The sequence below is a fragment of the Opisthocomus hoazin genome, chromosome 7, assembly GCF_030867145.1.
Source record: "Opisthocomus hoazin isolate bOpiHoa1 chromosome 7, bOpiHoa1.hap1, whole genome shotgun sequence".
Taxonomy (NCBI): domain Eukaryota; kingdom Metazoa; phylum Chordata; class Aves; order Opisthocomiformes; family Opisthocomidae; genus Opisthocomus; species Opisthocomus hoazin.
This window is the reverse complement of record NC_134420.1, coordinates 54,981,563-55,008,567: the sequence shown is the minus strand read 5'-3', so window position 1 is coordinate 55,008,567 and position 27,005 is coordinate 54,981,563. Positions and strand designations below refer to the sequence as shown.

Genomic DNA, 27,005 nt, shown 5'->3' with positions numbered 1-27,005 from the left:
TGTCTTGGGCTGGTGGTGTCTGGCAGTAGTTCGCACTTGCTGGGTGTCTGGGTCATGCACTAGAAGACATTTCTGACTTCTCTGGACTCATGAGGGGGACTGCTGAGGTAAAAAATTGCTTGAAACTCCTGAATGCCTTCATTTGCGTAAAACCCAAAGTGTCCACGCAGTCGCTCCAGTGCTGTCTCGCAGCTGTTGCTGTGAGATGTTCCCCAGTGTTTCTTTGCTCTGCGTGGGGCAGGTGGACCAGGCCACAGGACCTATGCCTGTGAGTCTGCTTTGGGGGTGCTCTTCGGGGGTTTGTGTGGGGGCCAGCCTCTGAAGGCACTGCTGGAGGAGCAGGGCCCTCTTCACACAGCGGGCCCTTCGTTCTGATAGCAGGTACAAGTCCAAAGGTACAAAGAAGACTTCTAGTACGTCTTGTGCTGATGAGATGGGAACTCCTTTAACATTGGAAGACCTCTGTTGCAGCATCTTGCACTGTCATCTTGCCTGTGAAATAGGTTTGGGGTTTCTTTTGACTGTGGAGTACAACAACCTTTCCTTTTCTCCAGCTGTTACTCCACAGCGCTGGTCTGGCCTCGTTATTCCCATAGCATTGTTTGTTTGCATGCTTGGCTTCCCGTCTGGGGCTTTCTGTTTTATTTTATTCTGAGGCTAAGTAGCCTTTTTCCACTATGATCATACTTCTCATTCTCAGTGAACTTACTTACACCCCATCTCTCCAGTCGGAAAGACAGTGCCCATTTTGTAACTGGAAGGACATGAGAGGCTTGGAGATGGTTAACGCCCCTGCGTGACTTGGGGCAGAATTAGGCCACTTTCCTAAAGGCAGACCAGGGGTTTAGAAGGTTGGTGGCCGTGTTGGTATCTGGGGTAGCTCATTGAGCAAGTGGGCTGAAATACTGAGAGATGAGCATGAAAGCAGAGGCTTGGACTTGTGTGATTTGAACTAATGGATGTTTTTACTTGGAGAAAAATAAGATTTAAAAAGCCTCAAGCTTTTGTTTTCTTGAGAAAAACTGGTGATTTCTTGATGCAAATGGCTTACTTGGGTTGAATGCTAGACTCCAGCAAGCCGCCCCATCAGACCTTTAATTTCATGCATTAAATAAGCATATATTTATTGTCATGTAGTTGTGTTTTAGCTAGTCAGAGCTCTTTCTCAGCTTTGGGCTTGAACTGAGCTGTGACTGCTAGTTTACTGAAAAATGAGTTGAAAACATGTAGAAGTGGGTGTGAGAGTTTTGTTATGCTGCACGACAATACTATTTTAGTTTTCTTTTGGTGTCATGCTGTCACATAACATTGCCAAACTTTCCTTGGGAGGGTAGAGGAAGTTTCTAACTCTTTTGAGTTCATCAGTAAGGGGGATTTTGTGTGATGGTTTCTGAAAATTAAATGCTTACCCTACAGTTGTTACTGTCATTAAAATTGCTGTTAAGGTGTACAGTGCAATCCTTTAAAACTGGCCCTATAGAATTTCACTGGTCTGTGCTGGAAATGTTGGAAGAGAACGAAGAAAATCTACACTTAAACTGCATGAATAGTTATTTGTAATTTTCATGTGAGATTACAGTGGATCTAAGGAATGTGTCTTATAATAATAGCAATCGTTGGCAGTGACTTTGTTTTTCTTTCTTTAAGAATTCCTTAGCAGTTGTTTTTTTTTTTTTTAAACGGGTTGACCTCAGATGATTCAAATGCTCTCTTTGTGTCTTTCTGTGAATTACTTCATACGTTTAAAAAGAAGTAACTAGAGAACCCACCAGCTTCATCTGTGAGGTACATAGCTATTAAAGAGGATAAAGGTTTACTGTTACCTGTGACCACTCATAAAAACTGCTTAAAACTGAAGAACCGACATAGGCGAGCAGAGCAAGTGACGTTATGTCTGTCAGAGAATCGTAGAATCATAGAATCGTAGGTTGGAAAAGACCTCTAAGATCATGAAGTCCAGCTGTCAACCCAACACCACCATGCCTACTAAATCATATCCCAAAGTGCCACATCTGCACTTTTTTTGAACACCTCCAGGGATGGGGACTCCACCACCTCTCTGGGCAGCCTGTTCCAATGCCTGACCACTCTTTCAGAAAAGAAATTTTTCCGAATATCCAATCTAAACCTCCCCTGACACAACTTGAGGCCATTGCCTCTCATCTTACCACTTGCTACTTGGAAGAAGACACCGACCCTCACCTCACTACAACCTCCTTTCAGGTAGCTGTAAAGAGCGAGAAGGTCTCCCCGCAACCTCCTCTTCTCCAGACTAAACAGCCCCAGTCCCCTCAGCCACTCCTTGTAAGACCTGTGCTCTGTACTCCTCACCAGGCTCCGTTCCCTTCTCTGGACACGCTCCAGCCTCTCAATGTCCTTCTTGTAGTGAGAGGTCCAAAACTGAACACAGTACTCAAGGTGCAGCCTCACCAGGGCCGGGCACAGGGGCACAATCACCTCCCTACTCCTGCTGGCCACACTGTTCCTGATACAAGCCAGGATGCCGTTGGTCTTCTTGGCCACCTGGGCTCACTGCTGGCTCATGTCCTGATAACTTGAAATACCAATGAGTAAAGATAACCAACAGTGATTTAAACAGACCAGCAGACCAATTTCGGCATCTTAATCTTACATCTTCCTGAGCATTAGCCAGCTAAATAGTTTAAAATCTGTTATATGGGATCTTTCCCCAGTTTTCATACTAATATGCCAATTCTGCTTCATGTAAATTAAAGCACTCCAATTCTGAGTTGGTCCTGTTTTAGCAGTGATGCCCTTCATTTAGAGAAGGGCGATACTAACAGGAGGGATGGGTAGTAGAACTAAAAAAGTAAGACACGCTCTTCTTGGCATCGCTGTCTGCAGGTGAATGGCGCAGAGCTGGCCTTGGAGTAGTGTTCCTGGTTGCACAAGTTCTCTTTGGGTATTGAAAAGCCTCTCTGCCCTTGCTGTTGCAGTGCTGATTCAGCACGGCATCAGTGGCTGCAGTAGACTGACGTTTTCTAGTCTCAGTGATTTCTGTGACTGGGCATTGCTTGATGCCCATAATGCATTTTCTAGTCTCAGTGAATTTTGTGATCAGGCGCTGCGTGTTTCCCACAGTGCCTGCACGTTTGCAAACCTTCAAGAGCAGCTTCGTATTTGGTGAAGGATGTGTGATCCATGGTGTTTTGTGGGATGATTTTTTAGTCACTTGGCAAGTGTCTCTGCATAGTGCCAGAAAGTTATTTAAGCAAGTCATTCTCTCCTGGGGTGGGCTTTGGAGTGATTATCGTGTTCCTCTTGGTGCGTTTCAGAGCTGAAGGCAGGGTGTCAAGAGGTGCCACTTGGAAAGTATTTTGCTTCCCTTCTTCCAGCCTCTCTGTCTCCTCACAAAAATCCCTTGCTTTTCTTATGAAATAGACTTTTTTTTAGAAGGTGAGAAGAGGGGAAGTTTGTTCAGTAGGAATTCTTGATGTTAGTTTGCTGTCCTTGGGAACCAAGCAGAAACTGTTTAAGTCAAGGTTTCCAGAACTGCTCTGTGTTTTGGGTGACTGCAGTGTCTGGTGGTGGCTGAAATACCCTGCTCTCTTCGTGGGCAGATGTTTTCATCGTGCCGGTTCTCCCGGGAGCTCGTATGGGTCCCCGCTGCCTGACAGCCCTGGGCGGGCTCTCACCACCCCCAGAGGCTTCGGGCTCTGGCGTGAGCGGTCAGCGGGGGTTCCAGAGACAGAGCCCCTGTCAGCAGCAGGCTGATGGCTTCATGCCGCCACATTAGATGTGGTGCAGGCACAGAAGTTGAGAAACGTTGTTCTCACTTGTACCTTAGGCACAGAGATCTATTTCTGGTCTGGAATGGTTGTTTTTTGAGATTCTGGTCCTGGCTATAGTTACTCAAACAGTTGTTTTAAATTCTGGTGTGACATCATGGATATTTCTATCATTCAATTCTTTTTGATCCTATAGAAACATTTCTGTTCTCCCTTGGCATGCTTGGACACCTGTAGGAGCTGTACAACATTCCCATGGATAAAACCTGGTGGCAAATCTGTGTGAAGGGTTTGTTTCAAGCCTGCTGTTGCAGGGTTCCTGAGCATGATGAGCTCAGGATATATATTTGTTTAGAGTGAGAACCTTTGATACTCATTAATCTCTCGATTATTACTTGCAAAGAGGTCATTTGCCATAACAATGGTAGGTTTCATCCATGAGAGCAAACCCTTAGATCAGTAATGGTGAATACTGACACTGAAAGGTTCCTCATCACTGCAGAAGGTGTCACCAGTGTTATTCGCAGGTCCTGTATTAATGACTGCAACAGCTTTGAGCTAGGCAGGGACAGAGGAGTCACAGTGATGTGGTTTTGAGACTGATAGCTTGGAACTGCAGATGCTAGTTGGAAATGTCTTTTTTTTGAGTAATAGGAAATTTCTGCTTTTGCTGCTTGTTTTTACAGTTCCTGAAGCACCCTTGTAACCAGCATGGCATAGTTCTTACAGGCAATGTACATCTACACAGCTTCAGCCTGGGTAGCTGCTGCATGCCTGATTCATGCTGCTGGCAGTTTCAGTTCAGGAGACTCTAGCCAAGGCTGCTCATCCCCTCCTGGTTTGGTAGACAAGAAGAAAATGGACAGATCTACCCAGCAGGGAGTTGTTGGCTTGGGTTTGTTCACTTGTTTAAGTAGCAGGGGCCTTAACTCAGAGAGTTCAGTGGGGTCATTCTCAGCTTGCTGGCGTAGCCTGGGTGCCTGCACAGGGCTGTGCGGTCACTCTGTGCTCATGGGTCTCGGTGTCAGTCCCTCTCCTCCCAGCCTGCCCGGCCTCCCCCGTCCCCCGTGCATCCCTGCCCAGCATCTCCCTGTCTCTGGTCTCGGCTGCACAGCTCTCCTGGTCTTTCCCTCAGGGCCATGTCTGCCAGCCTCGCTGCCAGCTCACCCAGCTCTCCCATGTATGCCCACGCTCCGTCATGCTGGCTTTTCCCATTTCTCTTCTGAGATGCTTTGTGTCCAGCCAGAGTCCTGGTTTTCCTTGCTTGCCGTGCTGTTTATTAGCAAAAATGTCTTTACTGCAAGAGTGGAACAGGCTGCCCAGGGAGGTGGTTGAGTCACCATCCCTGGAGGTGTTCAAAAAACGTGTAGACGTGGCACTTCGGGACATGGTTTATCAGGCATGGTGGTGCTGGGTTGACAGTTGGACTTGATGATCTTTGAGGTCTTTTCCAACCTAAATAATTCAATGATTCTATTCTATGATTGTGTTCCAAGAGACACATGGGGGTGTCACCACGGCTCCGGCTGTGGAAGGGGAGAGCTCCAGTTCGCCTCCCTGGCTCCCCGCATCCATCCCCTGCTTTGCTGCAGCTCTGGGTGCTCATTGGACCTTTCCTGTGAGCCAGCTTAATGAGTTTAAATGACATAAAATTGTGCCAGCAAAATAGTTTTCTTCAAGGAAAAGGACTGACATGGGCTTGTGGAAGAAGGGCCGAGCAGCTGCAAGAGCTTTGGCAGACGTAGATAGGTAGGTAGGTAGGTAGGTGATAACGTAAGGCCAGGCAGTTAGTTGCAAGGTATATGGAAGCAAAATCTTTATAATGAGGAGTTCTAATAGTGGATAATGCAGTTGTCCCCAACTATAACAACTGCAAGAGCTTACAAGCAGCATTTTATTTATTTTTACATTTCAAACCTTTTTTCCATTCTACTGAAAGATGACCAGACATTTTTGTTTGATCCTAATAGGTTGTGTAAAGTGGGATTTGAAAACTTACATATGCAGTCCATTGGGAGAAAAAACAGTTGGACACTGAGTGTGTTATGTACCTTTTCATGGCAATGCACTGGTTTTAATTGTTGGGGGGAATCAGATTTATGTATTGGAGGTATGAGAAAGAAGAAATGAATTAGTAAGTTGGGATTTATTACATAATATCCTGACACAATCTACATATATATTGTGTCAGGAAAAGGCATAACAATTCCTGACTAGAAAAGATAATCAGGAATTTTTTTAAAGAAAAGGTATCCAGTCACAAACTTTTATGGGGTAACTTGTACATGTTGCTTTCTCTCCTCATTAGTACCTCTGAAATAGCTTACCTGCAACTGTAGTCTGCTCTTGGACAAGGTGCAGTGGACTCGTAACACTCCCCTTGTTTTTCATAGCCTTAGACATGGACGCAGAAGCAGTAACCTGTCATCAGCAGGAGGGAGGGAGGGAGGTGGCTGTGCCTGGCCCTGGGAGGAGGCAAAGTGTCGGGAGGTCTCGGTGCGGAGATGATCAGGGGGCTGTTATCCACTCCTCAGTCACTTGTTGCCAGGGAGACAAATGTAATCCAGGGATTTTTTTTTTTTTTCCCTTCCTTGCTGGTTTTTGATTGGAGCCACTATTGACTTTTGGCTTGGAGGAGGTAGTGAAGCAGCACGCCAAGTGTCAGGAGATGGAAATTAATCACTAACCGATGGGTCTGAGTTCCAGTGATTTCCTTTCTTGTGATTGCTCTGTATATAGGAAGACTAATGACACATCTAAACAGACAGTTAACGAAGCTCTTCACACCTCCAACAGTCAAGGAGGATTCTTAACCGGATGACACTTCAGTTTTCTTTTAATTTCTGCTCTCTTGTGTGGCTGTAGAAAAACAAAAGTAGCTATCTTAAAAAAGGAACTTTGCATGGTTGGAGAGCTTTGTCTTAAATTGTACTTGGTTTTGTTGCTAAATTAGAAGTCAGCTCAATTGCAGTGAAAATAGAGCAAATCTGCCTTCCCTGTGTTTCTTTTAACAAGGAGTATAATTCTTGTCAGTACTTTTTGTGTGAGAGAGTTGCTGTTTTTCTGGTTTTGATTATTTTGGGCTTTTGCAATAACATGGCCAAGCCAAACAATTCAGCTTAACAGTAATGAAAGGTTTTGAAGTTACTCTTCAGTAGTGACTTCATCTTGTAAGGCCCTCAACTTGAACTAACTCTGATGGATTTGGGGGAGTAATCTCTTCCAGGTAGATGAAAAGCCTGTCTTGGAAGTAAGTGAAAAAACAGAGAAATTTGGAAACAGTATGTTGTGTTCCAGCAAGTACAAATAAGGTAGATGGTATTTAAGTGTAGCTTTTTTTGACGTTTATCCCATGCTGTAAGAAGTAAGGAATCCAGCAAAGGTTTTCTTCTGAAAAACATCCCTGGTTTTGCACGTTGCCTGCTTAAAAGGAAATTTACGTTCTTCTTGCTCTGGGATGGAGCATGGAAGTGGAATTTGGGAGGTTTGGATTCTATTTTTGACTCTGTCCTTTGCCTAAAAAGTCACTTACTAGGCTTATCATGTCAAGTCTCTGACTTATTGTCCCATATTTAAAGGAGGGCTAAACATAACAGCCTCCTTTCTGCACACTGGTTGGAGGCGTGTGGTACACAGCTTCCACCACTGACACCAGCAGTGGATCTTTCAGTCTTCTGCTGTAGTGCTTTACCGAGACGAAAGCCCAAGAGTGTTGTTCGCTTGCTCACTCTCTCACTGCTTGAATCTTGGGCTTTTTGGCTGTGCAAGGGCCACGCTTCACCTGCGGAGCTGGAGGGTGTCTCCCCTGAGACTGTTCAGTGGCCTTCTGGTAGGGCCCTTGGGAAGCACGGGGAGAGATGGACCTGGACCCCACCGTTCTGAAGAGGCTTGAGCTGGTTCCACCAGAGCAGCATGCAAGAAGGTGGTTTCTTCTTCATCCCCTCCAGCAGAAGTGCTTGTTTCCCAAAGAAAGCAGTCGTGGCTCATGAGGGTTGTGCCAGCCCCTCTCCTTTTCTTTCAAGCCAAGTCTCGGTGATGCTGTGAACTTTATAGGTGCTCCCACGCAACCATCCAGTGATGTTGGGGAAGATTTTTCTTTTTAAGTTTCTCTGTTTTTTGGGGGGGAAGAATTTAGTGCAGGTTTGCTGTCTGGAAGCTCGGAAGGAGGTCTGTAAGCACTTTGCCTGTTGCATTGTGTATTCTAAAGCCGTCCGTGAGGCAGAGGAGCCTTGCTCTGCTGATAGACGTTGGCGTTGAGAAGGGATGGCCCTGGATTGAAAAGCCGCTAGAGGTGGTACCACAGCCTCCCCCGCCCGTTCCAGAAGATGTCAACATTTACCAAAAGTGTTATCATAATGCCTTGAAAGCCTGCCAGTGACATTCAGTCAATGATTAGGAATGGTGTTTGTTTTCACATGTGCTTGAGCAGACCAAGGCTGCTCCCGAGCTGTCATGTTGTATGCTTTCATGGTGGAGCTGAGGGAAAGTTGTTTTTCTGTTGGTTTGAGAACTCATGCAGAACAATTCAAAATATCTGCACCCTGACCTCCAGTGGGATTGAGACAAGGCCTGAAATTGCACTGCTCATGACTGCAGAATAAATACTGAATTTTAGCGTAGTCCTCGCATTACAGATTGACTACTGGAGTTGCTCTGTGTATCCAGAAGGGTAATTACAGTAACTATTGTTTTAACCGATCACAATTTCACAACATCCTTAAATGGTTTAAACTCTGATTATACTGTCGGCTTTTTTTTTTTCATTGTTTTGGGTTTTTTAGTATTTTTTTTCCCCTTAGAGGAGAAAAGATGATTAATTTCCTCTTGTAGTATAATAGCACTGATGTCATGTGGGTTGAAGGATTAAGTCCTTTTATTTTTAAAACAGTTGCTAGGGTGTTTAAACCCCTCCTTTTTAGCCCTGTTTCTTGTTAATACAACAGCAAAAGGAAAAGAAAATCGCTTTCAAAAAGAACCTACTTTTCTTCAAAGTTTCTGTTTAACTGTAACTGTAGCTTCTTATTTTTCCAGTATGGGGTGATGGGGAAATTGCCTGATATTATTAAATCAGATTAACTAGTAACGGGGGGGGGGGAGGAGAAAGCAACCAAACATTAATTCTTTCGTTCCACACCCCCCCCCCCCCGAAGTGTAATTTAAATCGTACAGTCGCAATACTTGATTAATGGAGCAATAATCTCTGGCAAGCAAACTGTGTTCACCTCTGTCAGACAAAAACCCCAAACCCACTGCTTTTCCTGACAAATACTGCTAAATAAATAAGGCTATGCCATTAGATCAAATATTTGATTTTTTTTTAATTCTTTTTTCTTTGCAGAGTATTGGAAAGGGGTCCTTGTGGTGTATAGACCCAGAATATAGACAAAATCTTATTCAGGCTTTGAAAAAGACACCCTATCACCCATATTCGCATGTGTTCAGTACACCTCCCACATCTCCTCAGGCATATCAAAGGTAAGCACTAGATGCATTTTACAACTCTAAATGTTTCCATCCAGTGTTGCGTGTGAATCCTGGGTAAGATGTTGAATGCAGTTAAGAGATGCGGTTTGGAAACGCTCTGTCGAAGAGTGACCGTGAGTGCTGGCGGCAGCCTGGCCTCGCTGGGCGTGCGTCTGGGGCTCCTCACCGGCCCCCGGCCCCCTGCCTGTGGCCCTGCTCCCGCGTCACCCGCGGAGCCTTGTGGCGAAAGGGCACCTGAAATCAAAACGCGGACGGAGAGCTCCAAGATGTCCGCCTGTGCCCTCGGCAGCGGGTGAAGGCCCAGCGCCCTGGCTCGGAGGGGCCTGCATTGCTCATGCGGCCACGGGCCTGGGCAGGAGCCCTGCGCCCCGCTGAGCGGCCGCCGTTGCTGCAGCTGGGCGCTCCCGGGGTGGTCGCGGCGGCACGCGGGGGGGGGCAGGAGCTGGTGGAACAGGCGTGAGGTGAGTTCTTCAGTTTGCTTTGCGTTTGGTTTTGATCTGGCCATCGCTTACGGCCACCTCAGCGCGGGAAGAGGGGGACCTGCGATGGCCGTCCGCAGCGCGGGCGCGGCGCGCCGGGTGCAGGCACCTCACAGAATCACAGAATGGCAGGGATTGGAAGGGACCTCTGTGAGTCATCTAGTCCAATCCTCCTGCTGAAGCAGGGTCACCTACAGCAGGCTGCACAGGACCTTGTCCAGGCGAGTCTTGAATATCTCCAGAGAAGGAGACTCCACAACCTCCCTGGGCAGCCTGTTCCAGTGCTCCATCACCCTCAGAGGGAAGAAGTTCTTCCTCATGTTCAGCTGGAACTTCCTGTGCTTCAGTTTGTGCCCATTGCCCCTTGTCCTGTTGCTGGGCACTACTGAAAAGAGTTTGGCCCCTCAGCCTGCCTTCTCGCCGGGTGCGGGCACCTCAGCTGGCCTTTTCCCCGCTGCCGCCCCGGGGCTTATCTCCCGCACGCCTTTTCCGAGAGCCCCGTGCCGCGCCCCGCGGGCTCAGGGCGGGCTCAGCGGCGTCGCCAGCGCTCGGAAGCGACCCTGAGGGCTCTCGTGGCCTTTGGGTTTGGGGTTCTTTGTTTTCGATGATTCCTGTTTCCCGGAGCGGTGTCAGCGTTGGTGCTGAGGCGCGGCGGGGCGCGGCGGCGGGAAGGGCCGGGGCGGGAGCGGCCGCCGCCCGCCCTCGCGAGGAGCGTGATGGTCGCCACGGCAACGCGGGCGTCTCCCCGGCAACGCGCGGCCCAGCCGGGGGCCGCCGCGTCACGGGGCTCGGCCGCGCGCCGTTGCCGCGGTAACGGGCGGCCCCGCCGCCGCCGCTCCGCCGCTCCCCGTGCGGCCGGGGACGCGGGGGCCGGGCGCGCTGGTCTTCCTCCGTTTGCCCCGGCTTGAAAGGGGCTGGCGGGGCCCAGCCCGCGGCGGGCGGCGGCCCGGGCCGCTCCCCGTTGCCTGCCGTGGGGAGCTGTCAGCGAACGCTCCCCGTGGTTCCGCCCCGGGAATGGCTGTCTCGCTGTTCCTGCTCCCCCGCTCCCAGCGGTCGCGCTGCTGCTGTGCCCTGCAGAAGGGCAGGAACGGGGTTTGAACGACACTGAAACCGTAACTCACGTATTTGAACAAGGCCCGGTCCCACAGCCTCACCTTGTCGTTTCTGTTGCCCTTTGAGGCGTGTTTTGGTTGTGCCCACACAAATTTACTCGGAGACGCTTGTATCGGGCAGAAGTGCGAGGCACGCGGGACTGGGAGCGGGAGGCTGTCAGGGTGGCCGTGGCGGGCCGGGCGTGCCCGCGACGCGGTGCGGTCTGCTGGCCGGCGTTCCCCGCCGGAGCGTTCCCGGGTGAGGCGGCGGGCAGCGGGGACGAGCCCCTGGGGACGCCGCAGCCTGCCGCAGAACAGGCCTGGGCCCGCCGAGCTGTGCGCCCTGGGCGAAAGGCCTGCTGCCATCTTCGGGCCTGGGATGGGGGTCGGAGCCCCGTTGCCCCTTCCCGTGCTGGGGAGGGGTGAGCTGACACCTGCCACACCGCCTGGGGTCTGAGGAAAGGAGTTGAAAGACTGGCTGCTGTCAGCAGCGCCCGCAGGTGGGTGGGCACGCAGCAGAGCCATCTCCTGAGCGAGGGGGACGGAGGGGGCTACCGAAACACCCTCAAGCCGGTCCTGAAACCGACAGGGGAACTTCCTCTGCCTGGAAACCGTGGCATGTCAGAGCTGCTGCTACACCACCCGTGCTGCCAGGCGCTTTCTTCCTCCTAATGGCTGCATCATGAGACAAAGAGCCTGCCTGGCTGTGGGAGCAAATGCCTCGCAAGCAGAGGCCCGAAGGAGGCCGAGTTCTGTGTGAAGAAACTGTGGTCTCACTGTTATTTTTAGCTGTATGTCTCTCAGCAGTTCCGCTGTCCAATAAAAATCTTCCCCTCGTCTTCTAAAATATGTATTTATTCGTCTACTAGTGACTGGCGAAACATCCACACGAGGCTGGTCTAGGCCGTCAGTGACTGCTGAATTAATTTAGTTATGTGTTGGCAGTTACACGGCAAAATGATATTTTCAAATGTATTTCCAATACATTCACAAGGAGTTGAACATTCCCCGTGTGTTTGGAAAAACAGTAATCCCATACACCTACGTGATTGCTTTCTCATGTGTACAAAGACTTCGGTAACGGGTAGAAAATGTAAATCCACTCCGCCATCATCGGATCTCCAGAGCAATGCATCGTCACAGTAACAAATTCCAAGGGAAATTTTTCTGATGGTAAAGATAATACGTCTAGGAAAAAATCCTTGGGCGGCAGAGGTTTTGCTGTCCATCTGTCTTACGTAACTGAAGCCCACAACTAAGAGAAACTATGTCTCCTGGGGTTAAAGAAATTTATCTGGAACCAGATAATTCACCAATATTACTCCTGCTTCTAGGAACGGGATTAATCGAAGGAATTACAAGGTTTGTAAGGATCAGATGGTGCGATTCCCCAGGGACAAATTGACCTATTGCTTGTCTTTATCAGATGTTTTAAAAGAGTAAAGATGCACAACTGAATCACATGTTCGGTTTAGTATCTGTGTAAGAAGCTTAGGGGTGAATTGAGCACAGAGTGGAGGAATGTATTGTAAAAATATCCCAAGCAATATGGTCACTGAACAGACAAATTCTCCCTTTCTGAGCAGAGTTAATTACATCAGATAATTTGGCTTTATAACTTCACTGGAGCATCATGCAAAAACATGGCAGAGAGGACCTTTTATGAAGGAGTTTTATGATGTGAACCCACGCATTTGGATGGCGGAGTCAGTGTTACATTAGTATTGTTTGAGATTAGACATACAACTCAGACCAGGAAGTCTGGATTACATTTGGCTCCCTGTGCAGAAGACCATAGTTTTGGGGAAGAAAGCAACTTTGCAGTGTTTGTACATAAGTGTTTGTACGTAAGAACTTCAGACTACGGTTGTCTGAATTACTACTGCAGTTCAAGGTGAAAATTATCTGTAAGCAGAAGAATAATATAGCAATGTGAATTATTTTAATTTTAGTTGAATTGGATGTGTATTCTTAAAAAACAATACTCATGCCAAACAAAAAAACCCCCTTATTTAGACTTATTTAGATATTTATCTGGTTCTTCTAATTGAAGCATATATCATGTCATTTACGAAGAATTTAAAGGGTAAACTAACACTGATACACAGTGTTATAAAGAAAAATCTGTCCTTGGCGTGGAAAAATTGGTGCTTTAGTCTAACGTGTTTCTTTTTAAATATTTACAGTTGTGTTGGCAATAGCAACCTTGAAATATATTTCTAGGAACAAACTTGGTTAAGTAGCTGAGCAAGTCAATGCGCTGATATTTCATCTGTATGTTTTATTTCCATTTTTCTGACTAACTGAACTGTAGGTGGGATTTTCTCCTGTAGTAGCGCTTTGAGGAGATCTTGAAATGGATTTTTCTCTTCTCTGTGTGTATTACACAGGGCTAGTTCTCAGTTGTACTTCTGCTGCTGAAAACTACCAGGAAATGTAATGTAAAATAACAGAAATTATTAGTTTCACAGATGAATAAAAAATATTTGAAGATTTGGGTGACCACCTAGGAGTATTGGCTAGATCCCTTTACAGACTTGTGGAGCAGTATTGCACTGATTTTCCTTTTTTCAGTGTGTTTTGCTAATTGTAGTTGTTAAACCAAAGGTTGACTCATCTGTCCCAAGTTGCCCTACAAGGGATGAAATTGTAAAGATGCCTGAGACAGAAAGCGGAGAGTAGTTTCTTTCCCCTGTTGCCCCGGCCTGCCTGTTCACAGAGGCGTCATTGAGCTCCGTGCTGGTTTGCTTCTTCCCGCTGGAACAGCTCCTTGGGTGAGCTTGGTCGATACATTCTGCTTCAGGAAGGACTGAGACCCCAGTTAGTCCCGAACTAGAGCTGTGCTTGGCTTTGGACACAAAGTCCTCCTGTGCACATCAAAGCACTTTTATCAGAAAAATACCTCCTCTGGCGTGCATCGCTGCATTTCAGCCAGGCTGCCGTCTCCATCCTGAGGTGGGGAGAAAGAAAAGGGGATTTTGGGGTTATGAATCACTTCGGCATTATGAACCCCTGTCTAACTTTTGAAATTTATTGATAGAGACACAATGAAAAATTTGTGAAACTTGGATTTCAGGAAGAAAGCTTTAGCCACCGGGACCTGCCATTGCTGCAGGCCCTGTGGTAAACGGCAGGAGAGGTGGCCTGGGCACGCTTACGTTTGGATCTGAACTAAAAAAGATTGCATTTACCTATTTCAGGACTGAAAACACACGGTCTTACGACTCTTAGTCCTGGCTTTCTGCTTCCACCTCCACAGTGTGGGGGGCTTCAGAGCGGTTACGTGGGTGCGGAGCAGGCAGGCGATCCCACCGAGCGCGGCTGCGGTGATCGACTGCTTGGGAAATGGCTGTTACGGGAACACCTCCTGCAAGTATTTGCAGGTTTTGGCTTTACTGCCACAAGCTTCACCCTTTTGCACTTGTTTGTTGAAGCTAAACCTGCATCAGAGTCGATGTGTTGTAAGTTATAGTTCTGGACAACGCGTAAGTACTCTTTTTATCCATACACTTCAGAAGTCGAGATCAGAAATGACCTTCCGTAGCCATTTGGTGAAGCTGGTGAAACAGCCTCTTCCCATTCACTGAAAACTCCGAAGCACTGAAAGACACTGCGGGGTGTCTCCCTGCGAGAAGGGACTTAGAAAAGAAATTAATTGGTTGTCCATTGCAGTCTGGAAACACAGATTGAATTCTGTTTTATTGTTTCTGCTTTTGATAGGTAATGAGGCTGATCGTAGAGCGGTCTAATAGTAATTTCTGTGCATGTTACAACCCCTTTATCAAGATCAATCTAGATATTTTACTTCCTGCATAGAGTCAGTAAATTTTCTGCTCTTGGTGTGGTGTTAAGGCAGAGTCTTTGGGGAAATCTGGTTTGCTGGTTTTGTAGTTCAGAGATCACAGGGAACACAGTTCTTCCAAATTGCACCCTCTGACACTGTAACGTGTCTTGATTCAAAGAGCATCTGTACTTTGGGATTATGCTGTTTTATTTCTGTTTTCTGGCAAGTTAAAGAACATTGGTTCCGCTTGATGCCAGGTAGGAATAGCAAAGAAGAAAGAACTTTTTCTTCAGTTGGTGTCTGTAATGCTAGCAGTGCATAAATATTTGAGGAGTTGCCAGCCCAGGACTTGCTTTCTAACATACTCTTATCAGCTCTCTAGCCAGTAGACTTCTGTGATGTGGGAAGTATCCCATTGAGCATAATTTCAGAAAACAAAGCAGGTCAGCTCTTACCTTTTAAAAGAAATTTTCTTGTACCGTATAGTATGAGGGAGGCGAAGGGGAGGGAGATATATTGGGAAAGGTGGCAGCAGATCCTGGACAGAAAGCGAAGAGCAGAAAGACCGAGTCCGTCTTCTTTCACAGCGCAATTTTGTGCATCCTTTCTGCAGCATCCTTGTGCTCAGCAGCAACGGCTGGTGGAAATACAAATAACCCGCTAATCACGTCTTCATTCCTCTCCAAATTAGATAAATGCTTCTGAGCCTTCTCAGCTGAGATGTTTTCAATTCTTTCTCATCCATACCCCCAAAATAGTACAAATGTCTTGATTTCCATTTGCCAAATACATAAAGAATGGGTTATTTGAGTCTTTGTTTTGACTGTGTTTTTGCAGACCTTTGGTAAAGAACTGTAAAGCACCATCCTTGGCCTGTGTCTGTCTCTAGATGTGGGGCAGACACCAGCTCCTTGCTTTACTTTGTTCTTATTCATAGCCCCATTTGTTGAACAGTCTTCCCAGTTACTCGGCTTTTTAGTTGCCCCCCACCCGGTAGATAAATATAGCCTTATTCCAAAGGTAGCTTGGAACGGTACCATAGGTATTTCCGCTTCAGTTCATGGGAAAAGGAAAGTCTAGAGATGTGTTTTGAAATTTTTGTCAAGTTTGTTTGTGAATCCCCCTCTAGCCCTGGGTGTTTCCCTGTGAAAATTGTCAGAGTAGCCACATCGACAGAGCCGCGAGTTGCTGACCGCAGAAGCTTGGAAGGTGTGGGTGCTGGGCTTCGGAGATTGTCTTCGGCAGCTCCCCATCCCTCCTCTTCGCTGTCCCCAGGGAGTCTTCTTGTGCAGTTCGGGGATGTGTAGCGCAGTGCGTGGGCCGTGTGGTATCGCAGAAAGCAGAGAGCACGGGGCAGCCCTCTCCTTCGGCTCCTTGGCAGTGTTCGCTGTCTCTCACCCCGTGCGTAGCCATTGCATTGCTGTTACAGCGGCGGCAGGGGCGTGCATGGGCAAGCCTGTGCAGTGCAATTCAGCAGCAGTTCACTGAAGTTTTAGTAGTTGGAAATTAGGACTCAGAACAAGTGTTTGTGTGATGAACAGTGGCCGATGTGAGCATGATGTTTGTTAATCATTCAGTATTGTGCAAATCATCTGACTTCTGCCGTTGAATACAGACTCATGAAGCTTGGGAAGCCACAAATAGTATCATTAGCGGGCTACATCTCACTGCTGTTGGATTCAGAGAAGGTCTTTTATTTCCAGAACTCAAGTTAAAATTTCAAATTTATTTTTAATTAGTTTTTAAAATTTTTTTTCTTTTAGATTTTCTTCAGTTGTCTGTTAGTTATTGGACTTCTTTCCTTTGGTTCCTGTAGTAAAGAAGATTTACAGGGAAAATCACTTTATTTGCAGTTCTGTTGTAAGACTGACATTCTTAGAACAGTTTCTAATGTCATCTTAATAGTAATAAACTTTCTATGAATAAAAAAAGTTACAATATTTTCAGAATCCTTCAAAGGGTAGGGAGGGGTGACTTTCCTGTGGTGCTTACTCTTGTGATTTTAAGGCATTTTGCAGTTTAGCTCTTCATTATTTATTTAATATTTGTTGAGACTCAAATTAAGGTGCATTGGCTATTTCCAAGAATTACAGCTGTCTTAAAACAAAAACCTAGTGGACCTTCCGTCCTTTTACCTAACATCTGAGTGTATATTGGGGGATAGAGAACATGTTTAAAGTGTGAGGGAGCTGTTGCAGGTTATGCGAAATTCTGAATACTTGTGTAACCAATTTGTTCCCTATGTAAGATCCTTCTGAGATCATCAGTTCTGCACACATATTCAATGGTGTTGGCTAAGGGAAGAGGCCAAGCAGACTTACTTGGCAGCCCCTCATCATCTTCGGACAGAATCACAGAATCACAGAATAGTAGGGGTTGGAAGGGACCTCTGTGGGTCATCTAGTCCAACCCCCCTGCCGAAGCAGGGTCACCTACAGTAGGCTGCACAGGATCTTGTCCAGGCGGGTCTTGAATATCTCCAGAGAAGGAGACTCCACAACCTCCCTGGGCAGCCTGTTCCAGTGCTCCGTCACCCTCAGAGGGAAGAAGTTCCTCCTCATGTTCAGACGGAACTTCCTGTGCCTCAGTTTGTGCCCATTGCCCCCTGTCCTGTCACTGGGCACCACTGAAAAGAGCTTGGCCCCATCCTCCTGACACCCACCCTTCAGATATTTGTAGGCATTTATTAGGTCCCCTCGCAGCCTTCTCTTCTTCAGGCTGAACAAGCCCAGTTCCCTCAACCTCTCCTCGTAGTGGAGATGCTCCAGTCCCCTCATCATCCTTGTAGCCCTCCGCTGGACTCTCTCCAGTAGCTCTTCATCCTTCTTGAACTGGGGAGCCCAGAACTGGACACAGTACTCCAGATGAGGCCTCACCAGGGCAGTGTAGAGGGGAAGGAGAACCTCCCTTGTCCTGCTGGCCACACTCTTCTTGATGCAAACAGTCCACTTGAGTCCAAGAGCTGGAGGAGCTGGCTGCAGCTGACCCGGCTCCTCCCCAGGTCATAACAGATCAGCATAGCCAGTGACAATCAAGTCCTCTTTTCTCTGCACAGCGTTAGTGAGAAGCAGAACATAAGAGGATCCCATTTCATTGCTGTTTGTGGTGTGACTGGAAAATCCTGACAAGGTGAGGTCCAGGTGATAGAGATGGCCCATCTGACCTTGGGTTACCCATCAGAGGTAAAAAAACAAACTAGATGGTGGACCCTCAGCCTGGCCTCTGGGCCAGCTGCCAGCGGATTGGGAGATCTTGAGCTTCAGGGTGTCGTGGTTCAACCCGTCAGCTGGCAACTACGCACTGGACGGCCGCTCGCTCACCCGTCCCCTTCTACCCAGTGGGATGGGGAGGAGAAATGGACAAAAGGGGGAACTTGTGGCTTGAGATAAAGACAGTTTAATAAGACAACAAAGGAAACACCAAGACTAATGGTAATACTAATAATAGCAATGCTAATAATGAATGTGCAAACCAAGCTGTATACAATACTTTTTTTTCTCACCACCCAACGACCGATTCACAGTCAGTCTCTGAGCAGTGATTGTGGAATGCCGAACTCGCAAATTTTGCGTAACTCCTGAAAAAAAGACCGAACTGCCAGTAAAGTTTGAACTCCCAGATGGGAGAGGATTCAGACTCACAGAAGCTGGAGAAGGAAGATAGCCTCCTGCCCCCCGGCCAACCCCCATTCATACACTGAGCATGACATCTGTGGTGTGGAATATTTCCACGGGGCAGCTTGGCTAGCTGTCTGGCTGTGCTTCCTCCCAGCTCCTGCACACCTGCTCATTAGCTGAAACATGGGAGTCTGGGAAAGTCTTTGATTTCATAGCAACACCTGAAAACTTCAGTGTATTATCAACATTCTTTTCATACTAAATCAAAAACACAGCAGCTGGTAGGAAGAAAATTAACTCTATCCCAGCCGAAACCAGGACACAAGGGAAGGTGAACTGACCTTCAGACCTCACAGGCCAGCTGGTCTTTCTCCTGAAAAAATTTCTTTCTGGTTTCCTTATCTTTCAGTCCTCAGGGTCACCTGTGTACTAAGCCAAGCTTGCTGCAGTGGTATTTCCAATTATTTTGTACATATAGTTAAAAAAAGAGTGCAGTTGCATTTCACGCCTGTGTTTTGTGTCCCTGTAATCGCTGCCTGTGTATCTGACCCAGTAGTGCTCAAAGTATCAGTCGGTCTTTCTGCAAATGGTTTTTTAAAAAGCGCAGGTGTCCTGAGATGTTAGAGCTTTTCCACTATCGTGTTGCAGTGCCAGTGGCCCGAAATCTTAAAGTGAAAGGCAGGTCCCCTTGAAAGCTATTTCTTTAGTAAGTATTTATTCTCAGATAAAAAGCTCAAAACAAGTTTCAATTGGTTAGTCTTTCTGAATCTTTATTAGCCAACACACATTTTCTGAAATACATATGGTATCCCAACATACAGATATGTATATATATGGTATGCTGTATGCACAGTGTAGTATCTCTCTATATAGTTTGGTATGCTTTCTGGAGGAGGCAGGGGTTTTAATTGGTTTGTTTGAAGAAAGTAAGCTTTGGTATAATTTTGTTTGTTAATATTTGAATACTTGAATTAGGATTTTTTTCATTACCATTACAATGACTTCGCTCCTGATATCGTAAAACCTCAAAGCGGGGCTGGAGTTGCCACATGCAGATTGTGATTTTTGACCATGTTTTTTCTGGCTTTTACAACTCCCTTCATCACCATGATATCTGGATTTCTGTTGTATCCAGTTTTTAATGTGTGTGAATTTGTCCGCTGATTGTATGATCCTAGTATGTAAAAATGATATTCCTCCTATTTTGGTGGATCTGGGTTTTGTATGAATAAAACTGTTTTGCTAGAGTTGTTTCCTTTCACAGGAACTTCCGTGGCTCAGAGGAATAAAACCAGAAAGGGCTTAAATGGTATTAGAATGTCTCATTCTGAAGTTTTGGAACAAAAAGCATACAGTCGTTTTTCATGCTGCAGCTTTTTTACACTTGGATTTTGCATTTTATCTTGGAAAAACCAAGCTGCTTGTTTCATTAGAATGAAGTACTTACGTAAAAACTGTTTTTTTGGAGGAGGTGGGGCATCCTTAGTAGAGAAATTTCCACCCCCAGCAAAGCCCTGAACAACTGGGAAGAGGGACTCTCTTCTTCACATGTTTGCCCCTTTGTCCCAAAGACAGGAGGTGAGAGCTACGGCGCTTTGCCTGTGCAATGTGTTTTATGCTACAGTGGCCTGATAAAATATTCCTTCCCCTTTCCCCTTGCAAAACAGAAGTGCTCAGCACTTGCACTTCTTGTTCTTTTTCAGTAAAGCCACGAGGAGTCTCTGAGGGTTGTACTTGATTATCTGTACTGTATTTTTTCACAGATGTTTTGACTTAATTTTGGGAACCCCATAGTTGTTTAATCTGTCAAGCAATTTTGGTACATCTAAACATAAATGAGAATTAAGGTGCTGTGTTTCAGATAAATTTCAAGAGACTCTTGTTGGGTTTCTTTCCGTTCCAGGCAGTGTGTATGTGTGGAGTGCTTGTTGGTGGCATTTATTCTGTTTCTAAACTAAAAAACTGTAAAATGCAGCATTTGCTTCTTTTTTTTTTTCCTGCTGGTTAAAAAAAGGGGGATGGGAGGGTTAGGCAGTGTGTAAATTAGTTACTGGAACTTGCTACCACAGGAAAATGCTGAGGCTAAGGATTAAGCAATAGTCCACCAAAAGGTGGAGTTTTGTTTAATTACTGTGTCCAGAGCTAATGCAGATGCATCTGGAAGAGGATACTAGACCTCGTGAGGTCCTTAGGGTTAAATTGGTCTCTCCAACATTTAAAGTCCGTGTGGGCTGTAGTGGCAAGCACAGATTTACCGGGCTATGCCGCTGTTGCGCTTTCTGTGAAACTTTCATCTCTGGCATTGGGTCATGGGAACCCTGGACCAAACAAGCTGTTGGTTTCATCCCGTTTGGTGGCTTTGCTGTTGTTATACTTTTGATAAGGTTCTTCATTTTGCATCTGAGGCTTGCTTCCTCTATTTATATAGTATTAGTGATAAACATACAAACCTCTGGGGGTTTCAGTGGTGTGTATATATATACAGTGTATTTTTTATGTCAAAAGGCAGCCTGACTGCCAGGGAAGCTGCTCTCTCTTGTGCTTAGAAACAAAACATACTGGTTCTAGTGCAGGTGACCGATATCCATTACAAAAGAGTAAATACAGCAACAGTGATAGGAGAATTGCTGGAGACTAGTCTGAAGCGGGTTTGTGTAAGCAGTTTGACTAGTAGACACATTAGAGAAGTTCATTTTGTTGATGAGTAACTTGCGGATAGCGGAAGAGGAGCATCGGTGAGGTGCAGCCTGGCTCTGCTGCTCCCGGTGAAGGCGGCTGGGTTGTCTTGTACACCCCTGTGTCTGTTTGCAAAGGAGCATGGTTTCCACCTCCGTGTTTTAAGATAGTTTTTGCCTTTGGGGAAGAGGAATGGCTGAAGAGATTGGCCAGCTCAGATAGGAGTATGGATCAGAGTTTTCTAAAAGATCGTTCCTTTCTTTTCATCCTGACTCGTTTCTGCTTTGTTGGCAATCTCCTCCTGTTGGCGATCTCGCTCTGCGGGCTTACGCATACACTTCAGTTATGTATGGTAATTTTTCATTGCTGTGCTCTTAAAGCATTCAAGATTGCACAGCCAATGGGTCTTGCTAATACAAATACAAATGTATTTCTTTCTTGGCTTACTGCAGCATGCGTGCACTTGTTAAATTCTATTTTCATTAGCTTGTATGACATATTTTTGGTATTAGAATCAGTACTACATGGACTGTATTTGTGAAAGTGGAATAACTGTAGTTTACTATTCTGCCCTTTTGAAGGGTAGTAGTCGGTGTCCAACTTTATATAGCTGGTGATTTTTTGTATTTGTTGCTTATGGCCCCGTATGCCTGACTGCTGTTGCCAATTGTTCTCGGTACTGCAGTTTTTGACCTCACTGATGGGTTCTCAGTGTTGTCTGTCTGGATAATATAAATATTGCAGAGCTCTATGCCTCTCACTGCTTTTTTCTGTAACTATTTTTATCAGGATTCCATTATATATCCTTCCAATAGAAATTCTGTTCAAACAGTGGTTACAGGCTTGATGGAAAGCTTCCTAAGGTTAGTTTGAAGAGCTAATATGCTCAGAACAGACTATTTTTTTTTTGACACTTTAACTTCAGTGTTGAGAAGTCTATATAATTGCAGGTTTTAGACTTGTGTGAGTGTGGTGGTGGTGTTTTTTAAGACAGAATACATGAAATTTGGAAAAATGAATAGCATAGTAGTGCAGATACTGAAGACTGAGTTACTGAAAATATAATGATACTTTAAAATGTCCATGCAGCACTGGGAATTCATAACTGATGGCAGTGCAAGGTGTAGATTCCAATAAAAGTATATGAAAAAGAGATGCAAATTTAGAAAATACAGGGTTAGTTGGATGTCATGAATTTTTATGTTTAATCTGGATTAGCAGATGGAGAAAAAAAATGTAAACGAAAACGAATTGGGTTACTTTTAATTATGTAACTTTCCTGAAAAGACTTTTCTTTTTCCAGGCAGCTGTCTGATCAATGGCAAAACTCAGAACAGCTCCCCGAGTATTTAAGATCTCTATTAATTGGAGCTCCTTCTCTATATGAAAAATTGTTCTCTCATTAGCTGTTTTGCATATGAAAGATGAAGACAACGGTTTTTCTCATGAGATGAAAAAATAATTAATTAGAATGAAATAATTTTCTCAACTTAGGGGAATTAATAACAAACAAAGCTTCTGGAATAGCCAGCTTTTATTTTGCTACATGCAAGTATAACTTAATGTAAAAGGAAGATGCTATGCAAACACATTTATTGCATGGTATTTTAAGAGCCATAGTCTGCTATATTGCTAAAGCAATGTAGATCTTTCGGTTATTAAGTATATTTTGCTGCTTTTATCTTCAGATGTGGAAATAGACTTGCTCAGATTTGGGGGAAAAAAAAGAGAATGGAAATTTGTGCTGGAAATGCTAGAACTGGTCTTTTTTGTGTCTCCTGGTGGATATTGCCATCAAAAACCTGCTCTGAAAACAGGGGGGAAGTTGTACTGATGAAGTCTTTATTTTGTAATAATACGGAGCTTTAGGAGTTCGGCTTGTGTTGAGTGACATTGCCAAAAAAACCCAGTTCATTTTTGCCTATTTCTGTGGCCATGTACCATCCTTGGTTCGCTACGGTGGGCATGAGATGCCTCTGCAAAGAGTGGCTACCACTCCGTAGGTGATACTCTGAGGCACTGCAGTTAAAAACCCCACTAGCAGCTGCTGTCTGATCAGTTAAACCCCCCCAGACTAACAGAGGAAACTTCACAAGGTGTTTGGATTTGGTACTGAGTTTGCCCTTTGGCTAGCCTAAGACTACAGGAAGCATACCTGGGCTTTAACCATACTACCCGAGATGGTCCAGGCTGGTTCTCAACCAGCTGCATGAGGACCTTCTGTTTGCTCAGCAGAGAGCTGGGTTTTGGGTTTGGGTTTGGTTGGATTTGTGTTTTTTCCTTTGCAAAGTAATTTTAAGATGCTCTTGCTGCTCCACTACAATAGCAAAGCTCAGTTGTGCTCATGAAGACATTTGCATAGCTGTGCTGTATATGGGATCCTGGTGATTTGTTTTGTTGCTTGCTTTTAAGGGATTGGGACTTGTCAAGGAGGGATGAGGGCTTTCTTAAAGCATTCCTGCCGTGGAAAATGTCACTGAACCATAATCTCACTGAGGCTAGTTGGATGGCACAGTGCCGTGCTAGTAAAATTACGCTGTGTCTAGCTCTCAAAGCAGAGTTTCTGCACAGAAGAGCATGGAGGCATCATCGTGCTTAGTGCTGACCCGGGTGTGTTCTGGCAGGTGAGTGCTACAAACCTGCTTGAGAGATTTCCCGACTTGCAAACCTATGTTCTCAAGTCACTGACGTACTATAGATAAGTTTTCCAGTGCCAGGCAAAGCAACAATTGGAGAAAGAGGTGCTGCACCTCAGCTTTGTGATTCCTTGGTCTTCATGAGCTTGGTGAGAGAGGGTGATTCACATGGCACGGTTCAGCAGGCTGCTGCGTCTCTCGTCTGTGCGCTAACGCAATGGCAGCAGCGCAGCCTGGGCTGGCGCAGGAGTTTGGGCCACACCGAAGCAGGCAAGAGCTACCCGGGGACTCCAACCCGGAGAGAGAGGCCTGACGACAGGAACCGATCTTCGCTTGCTGCCTTCTGGTTTCCAGTTTTCAGTCTGAAGGTAGAAAGGGGCAGTTGCTTCGATGCTGTAAACAAGTTAACGGTGTCCCTCTGTGAACGCAGCTGCTGGGTTTTCAGGGGGTGTCTCTCTGGCTCTGTTGTGCTGCGGTTGTGAACAGACTTTGACACTTGGATGGAGAACTTGCCGTTTTAACAGCGTGTGAGGAGGAAACAAGTACACAGGCTCTGGCTTATCTTTCTTTGGTCACTGACCAGGCACAAATAATGAACTTATTAGACTGAATTAATCTCTTAAAGGAAATGGCTTGAAATCCGTCCGGTAGAGTGCTGAAAAGCAGACTCAATAAAATCCTAGAAAATTGACTGTAGGAAGGAGTTTTCTGTTGGCAGAAAGCTGAATTGGATGACCTGAGTGGAGTCCTCTGTCTGAAATTTCTGACTCAAAGGCAAACAGAAATAAGCGATGGATCCTGAGCACAAGGTTTGCAAACTGCGATTTGAAGAGATGGAGAATTTAAATGCGCTTGTTCCAGCTGATGTTTTGTGACACGATTCCCGCAGCGAGGTGTCGCGCCGTGGGTGGCTTTCGTGTGGTGGGGGAGCCCAACATTCAGAGGACAGTGATATGCACAGAGCTAAGCATACTTATTACCTATCTTAATTCAAAAGCCACTGAGATACTGCCTGATCTCAAGCTATGGTGCAAACAAAGAAAAATGATCAGTAATTTCAGCTGTGTGTTCAAACCTGCGATCGATTTCTGTGACCGGAGATAAATGACAAGTTCTTACTGTGTGGCTGTTGTGTACCCACACCATTTCTAGAGGGTACTTGCAGTAACAGGCTGTGCTTTTTTTCTCCAGTGATAGTCAGGTGCTGGCTGAGCGTGCCAGAGTCTGCCTTTTTACACACAAACCTTTGGTGTTGCCTCTTTGCACTAGCAGTAGATTCCCTAAATCTGGTGAAGACTTTGTGTCTTGTGTGCTGGCTTCTGCAGGAGTCTCGGCGCCTGACAGCCCGTCTCTTATCGATGCTCCACAAGGAGAGTTGCTCTGTCAGGAGCGTGAGGCGAGTTGTATCTTTTTGCTTTTTTAATGTTAGCGTATTCCTCATAGCATACCTGCTAGGAGATGCCTAAAGGCTTGCTGTAGTGAACGAGGGTGTGGATGTAGCTGCAATTGCCTTTATACTCCAGAGCACTCCTTGGGGGTACGATGGAAGCAATGTATATGTGATCAGATGGAGTGTCCTGTGTTGTCCTTCAGCTTCAAGACAGTAGAAGACACTGTACAATATCTAAGTGTCAGAACTTTGTGTGGACTCCTGGTGATGCAGTCCTACTGGCTTGAAAAATTTTTGAAGCTTTTGGCTCGTTTTGCCTGAATCAAAGCTCAAGGTTAGCTTTAGGTTTGCTGGAAATGAACATCCATTGGAAATAGGCTTTTTTGTGCTTTTGTGTTAATGCACTCACTAGATTGAAGTTTCCAATTACAGAAAAACTAATTTTGCTTCCAACTCTGGCTGGGAAATGGTCAACACTGATAGTCCCTCAGTAAGAGAAGTCATTGTTCCTGCTTGGCACTACCTGCAAATACAGTCATTAGCTGAAAAGTAGCAGGCTTTCTTAAATCTCCTCTTTGCTCGTCGTTCTCCGGGGAATTGTATTCTGGAGTATTCCTCAAACAAAGGCTGTCCTTTCAGCGCACCGACTCCATCCCGCCACGTCGACGCATTCTGCGGTGGTGGCATTGCCGCGGTGCCGGAGCTGACGTGTGTGGGGCTCCTGGGCTTCCCATCTCCTTCCCGACGCCGGCGGAGCGCTGGAAGATGTCACTTTATGTGCCGGGGCTTCGCCTGGGGCATGGCGCCTGGCCCTCCGCGAGCCCGGCCTGCGGATCGCCCGCAGAATTGGGGAGCTCCTTCAGCAACAGTGACGCCATTCTTCGGCTCTGCGAAGCCTTGCCGCTCATGCTGTGCAATGTAAAGACAAAATGCTTCGTGCTAATTCGTAACAGTTACCCTGTGGGAACAGGCTCGTTACAGGGGCGCCGAACCCTGGCCCACCGTCCTTTCCAGCACCCGAACAATGGGGAGGGAGGGGGGAGAAACGGTGAGGGAAGCTGGAGTGCTGGCACCAATTAGTCCCGAGATTAGTCCTGAAAGAGGATTGCAATTTCAAGGCCAAAATGAGTAGGGAGTGGGTAAAAGGATTTGAAATGAGATTATAGGACCTAAAAGCGCCTTTCTTTTGTTAGGGAAATAATTCAGCAGTTTTGCTCGAGCCAGTGAGGCAATCCAGTTTGGTGGCTGAAGCAGGAGATGTGTGTCCTGTGCTTTTTAAGGTCCTTTAAGGAAGTTGATCCCCAGTTGCATTTGTTAGCGCTTCCTGCGAAATCAAAGTGTTTTCAACAAACAAACAAAAACACGGAGGAAAGCTATCGCCTCATCAAAAGGCCCGTTGTTTTTCAGGAAGCTGATTTGTATTCTTTAAAAGGGAAGCCAAGGAAAGGAGATGGATTGAACTCTCTTGTTTTCTTTGGGGAGACTTTTTTCCTGGTGGTTACTATGAGACTGGCACTGGAGTCACCCTTTCACCACGCATTCTACAGATGAGTTTCAGTGCTGCTTTTTGTTTGTTGGCCTGCTCAGAGCTGCAAATCAGGCAGTTCCTACTTCAGTTCAAAGCACCGTCTCCTGTCAGTGCCACGGTGGTGTAGCTGTTCCCTTCCTCCAGGAGGGATGCGGGCACTAAGCCTTGCTGCCCTGGTGAAGAGACCATGACGTGCACTCGTGTAACACTGAGTGTCAGCGTCTGGGGCTGAAGGCTGGAGCTTGCTTGGAGGCAGCAGAATAGGAAGGCTTTTCCCCCCTCGCTCTTGCTCCAGAAAGAGAATTTCAAAAGGGGGAATTACAGAAGAGAGTTGGAGACATTGTGGATTTAATAGGAAATTTTTTGGTTTGGTACATTCTTGACTCCAACACTGCATGAAATAGTGACTCCTTTTCTGCCCTTCCCAAGAGGGAAGCTGTTTCTCTTGGGGTGACATAGACTAAAAAGCTGTGGAAGAATCAGGAGTTTATCCGTTACCAGCAGTTTTTTTCTTTCTTTCATTTTCTGTTTCAGTGGAACTTCTCATTGTGAAACCCCTGTGTAGTCAGGC

The 27,005-nt window shown here is 46.1% G+C and overlaps 1 protein-coding gene across 5 annotated transcripts in view; it reads left to right on the top strand.

Moving 5' to 3' along the window:
- The window catches only part of FOXN3 (forkhead box N3), a 215,090-nt gene that overhangs the window by 94,451 nt on the left and 93,634 nt on the right, over window positions 1-27,005 (top strand). For all 5 annotated transcript variants that reach the window (XM_075426078.1, XM_075426077.1, XM_075426075.1 and 2 more), the window contains exon 3: window positions 9,088-9,224. In XM_075426078.1, coding sequence (XP_075282193.1) covers window positions 9,088-9,224 — 137 coding nt within the window. The remainder of the gene's footprint in view (window positions 1-9,087; window positions 9,225-27,005) is intronic.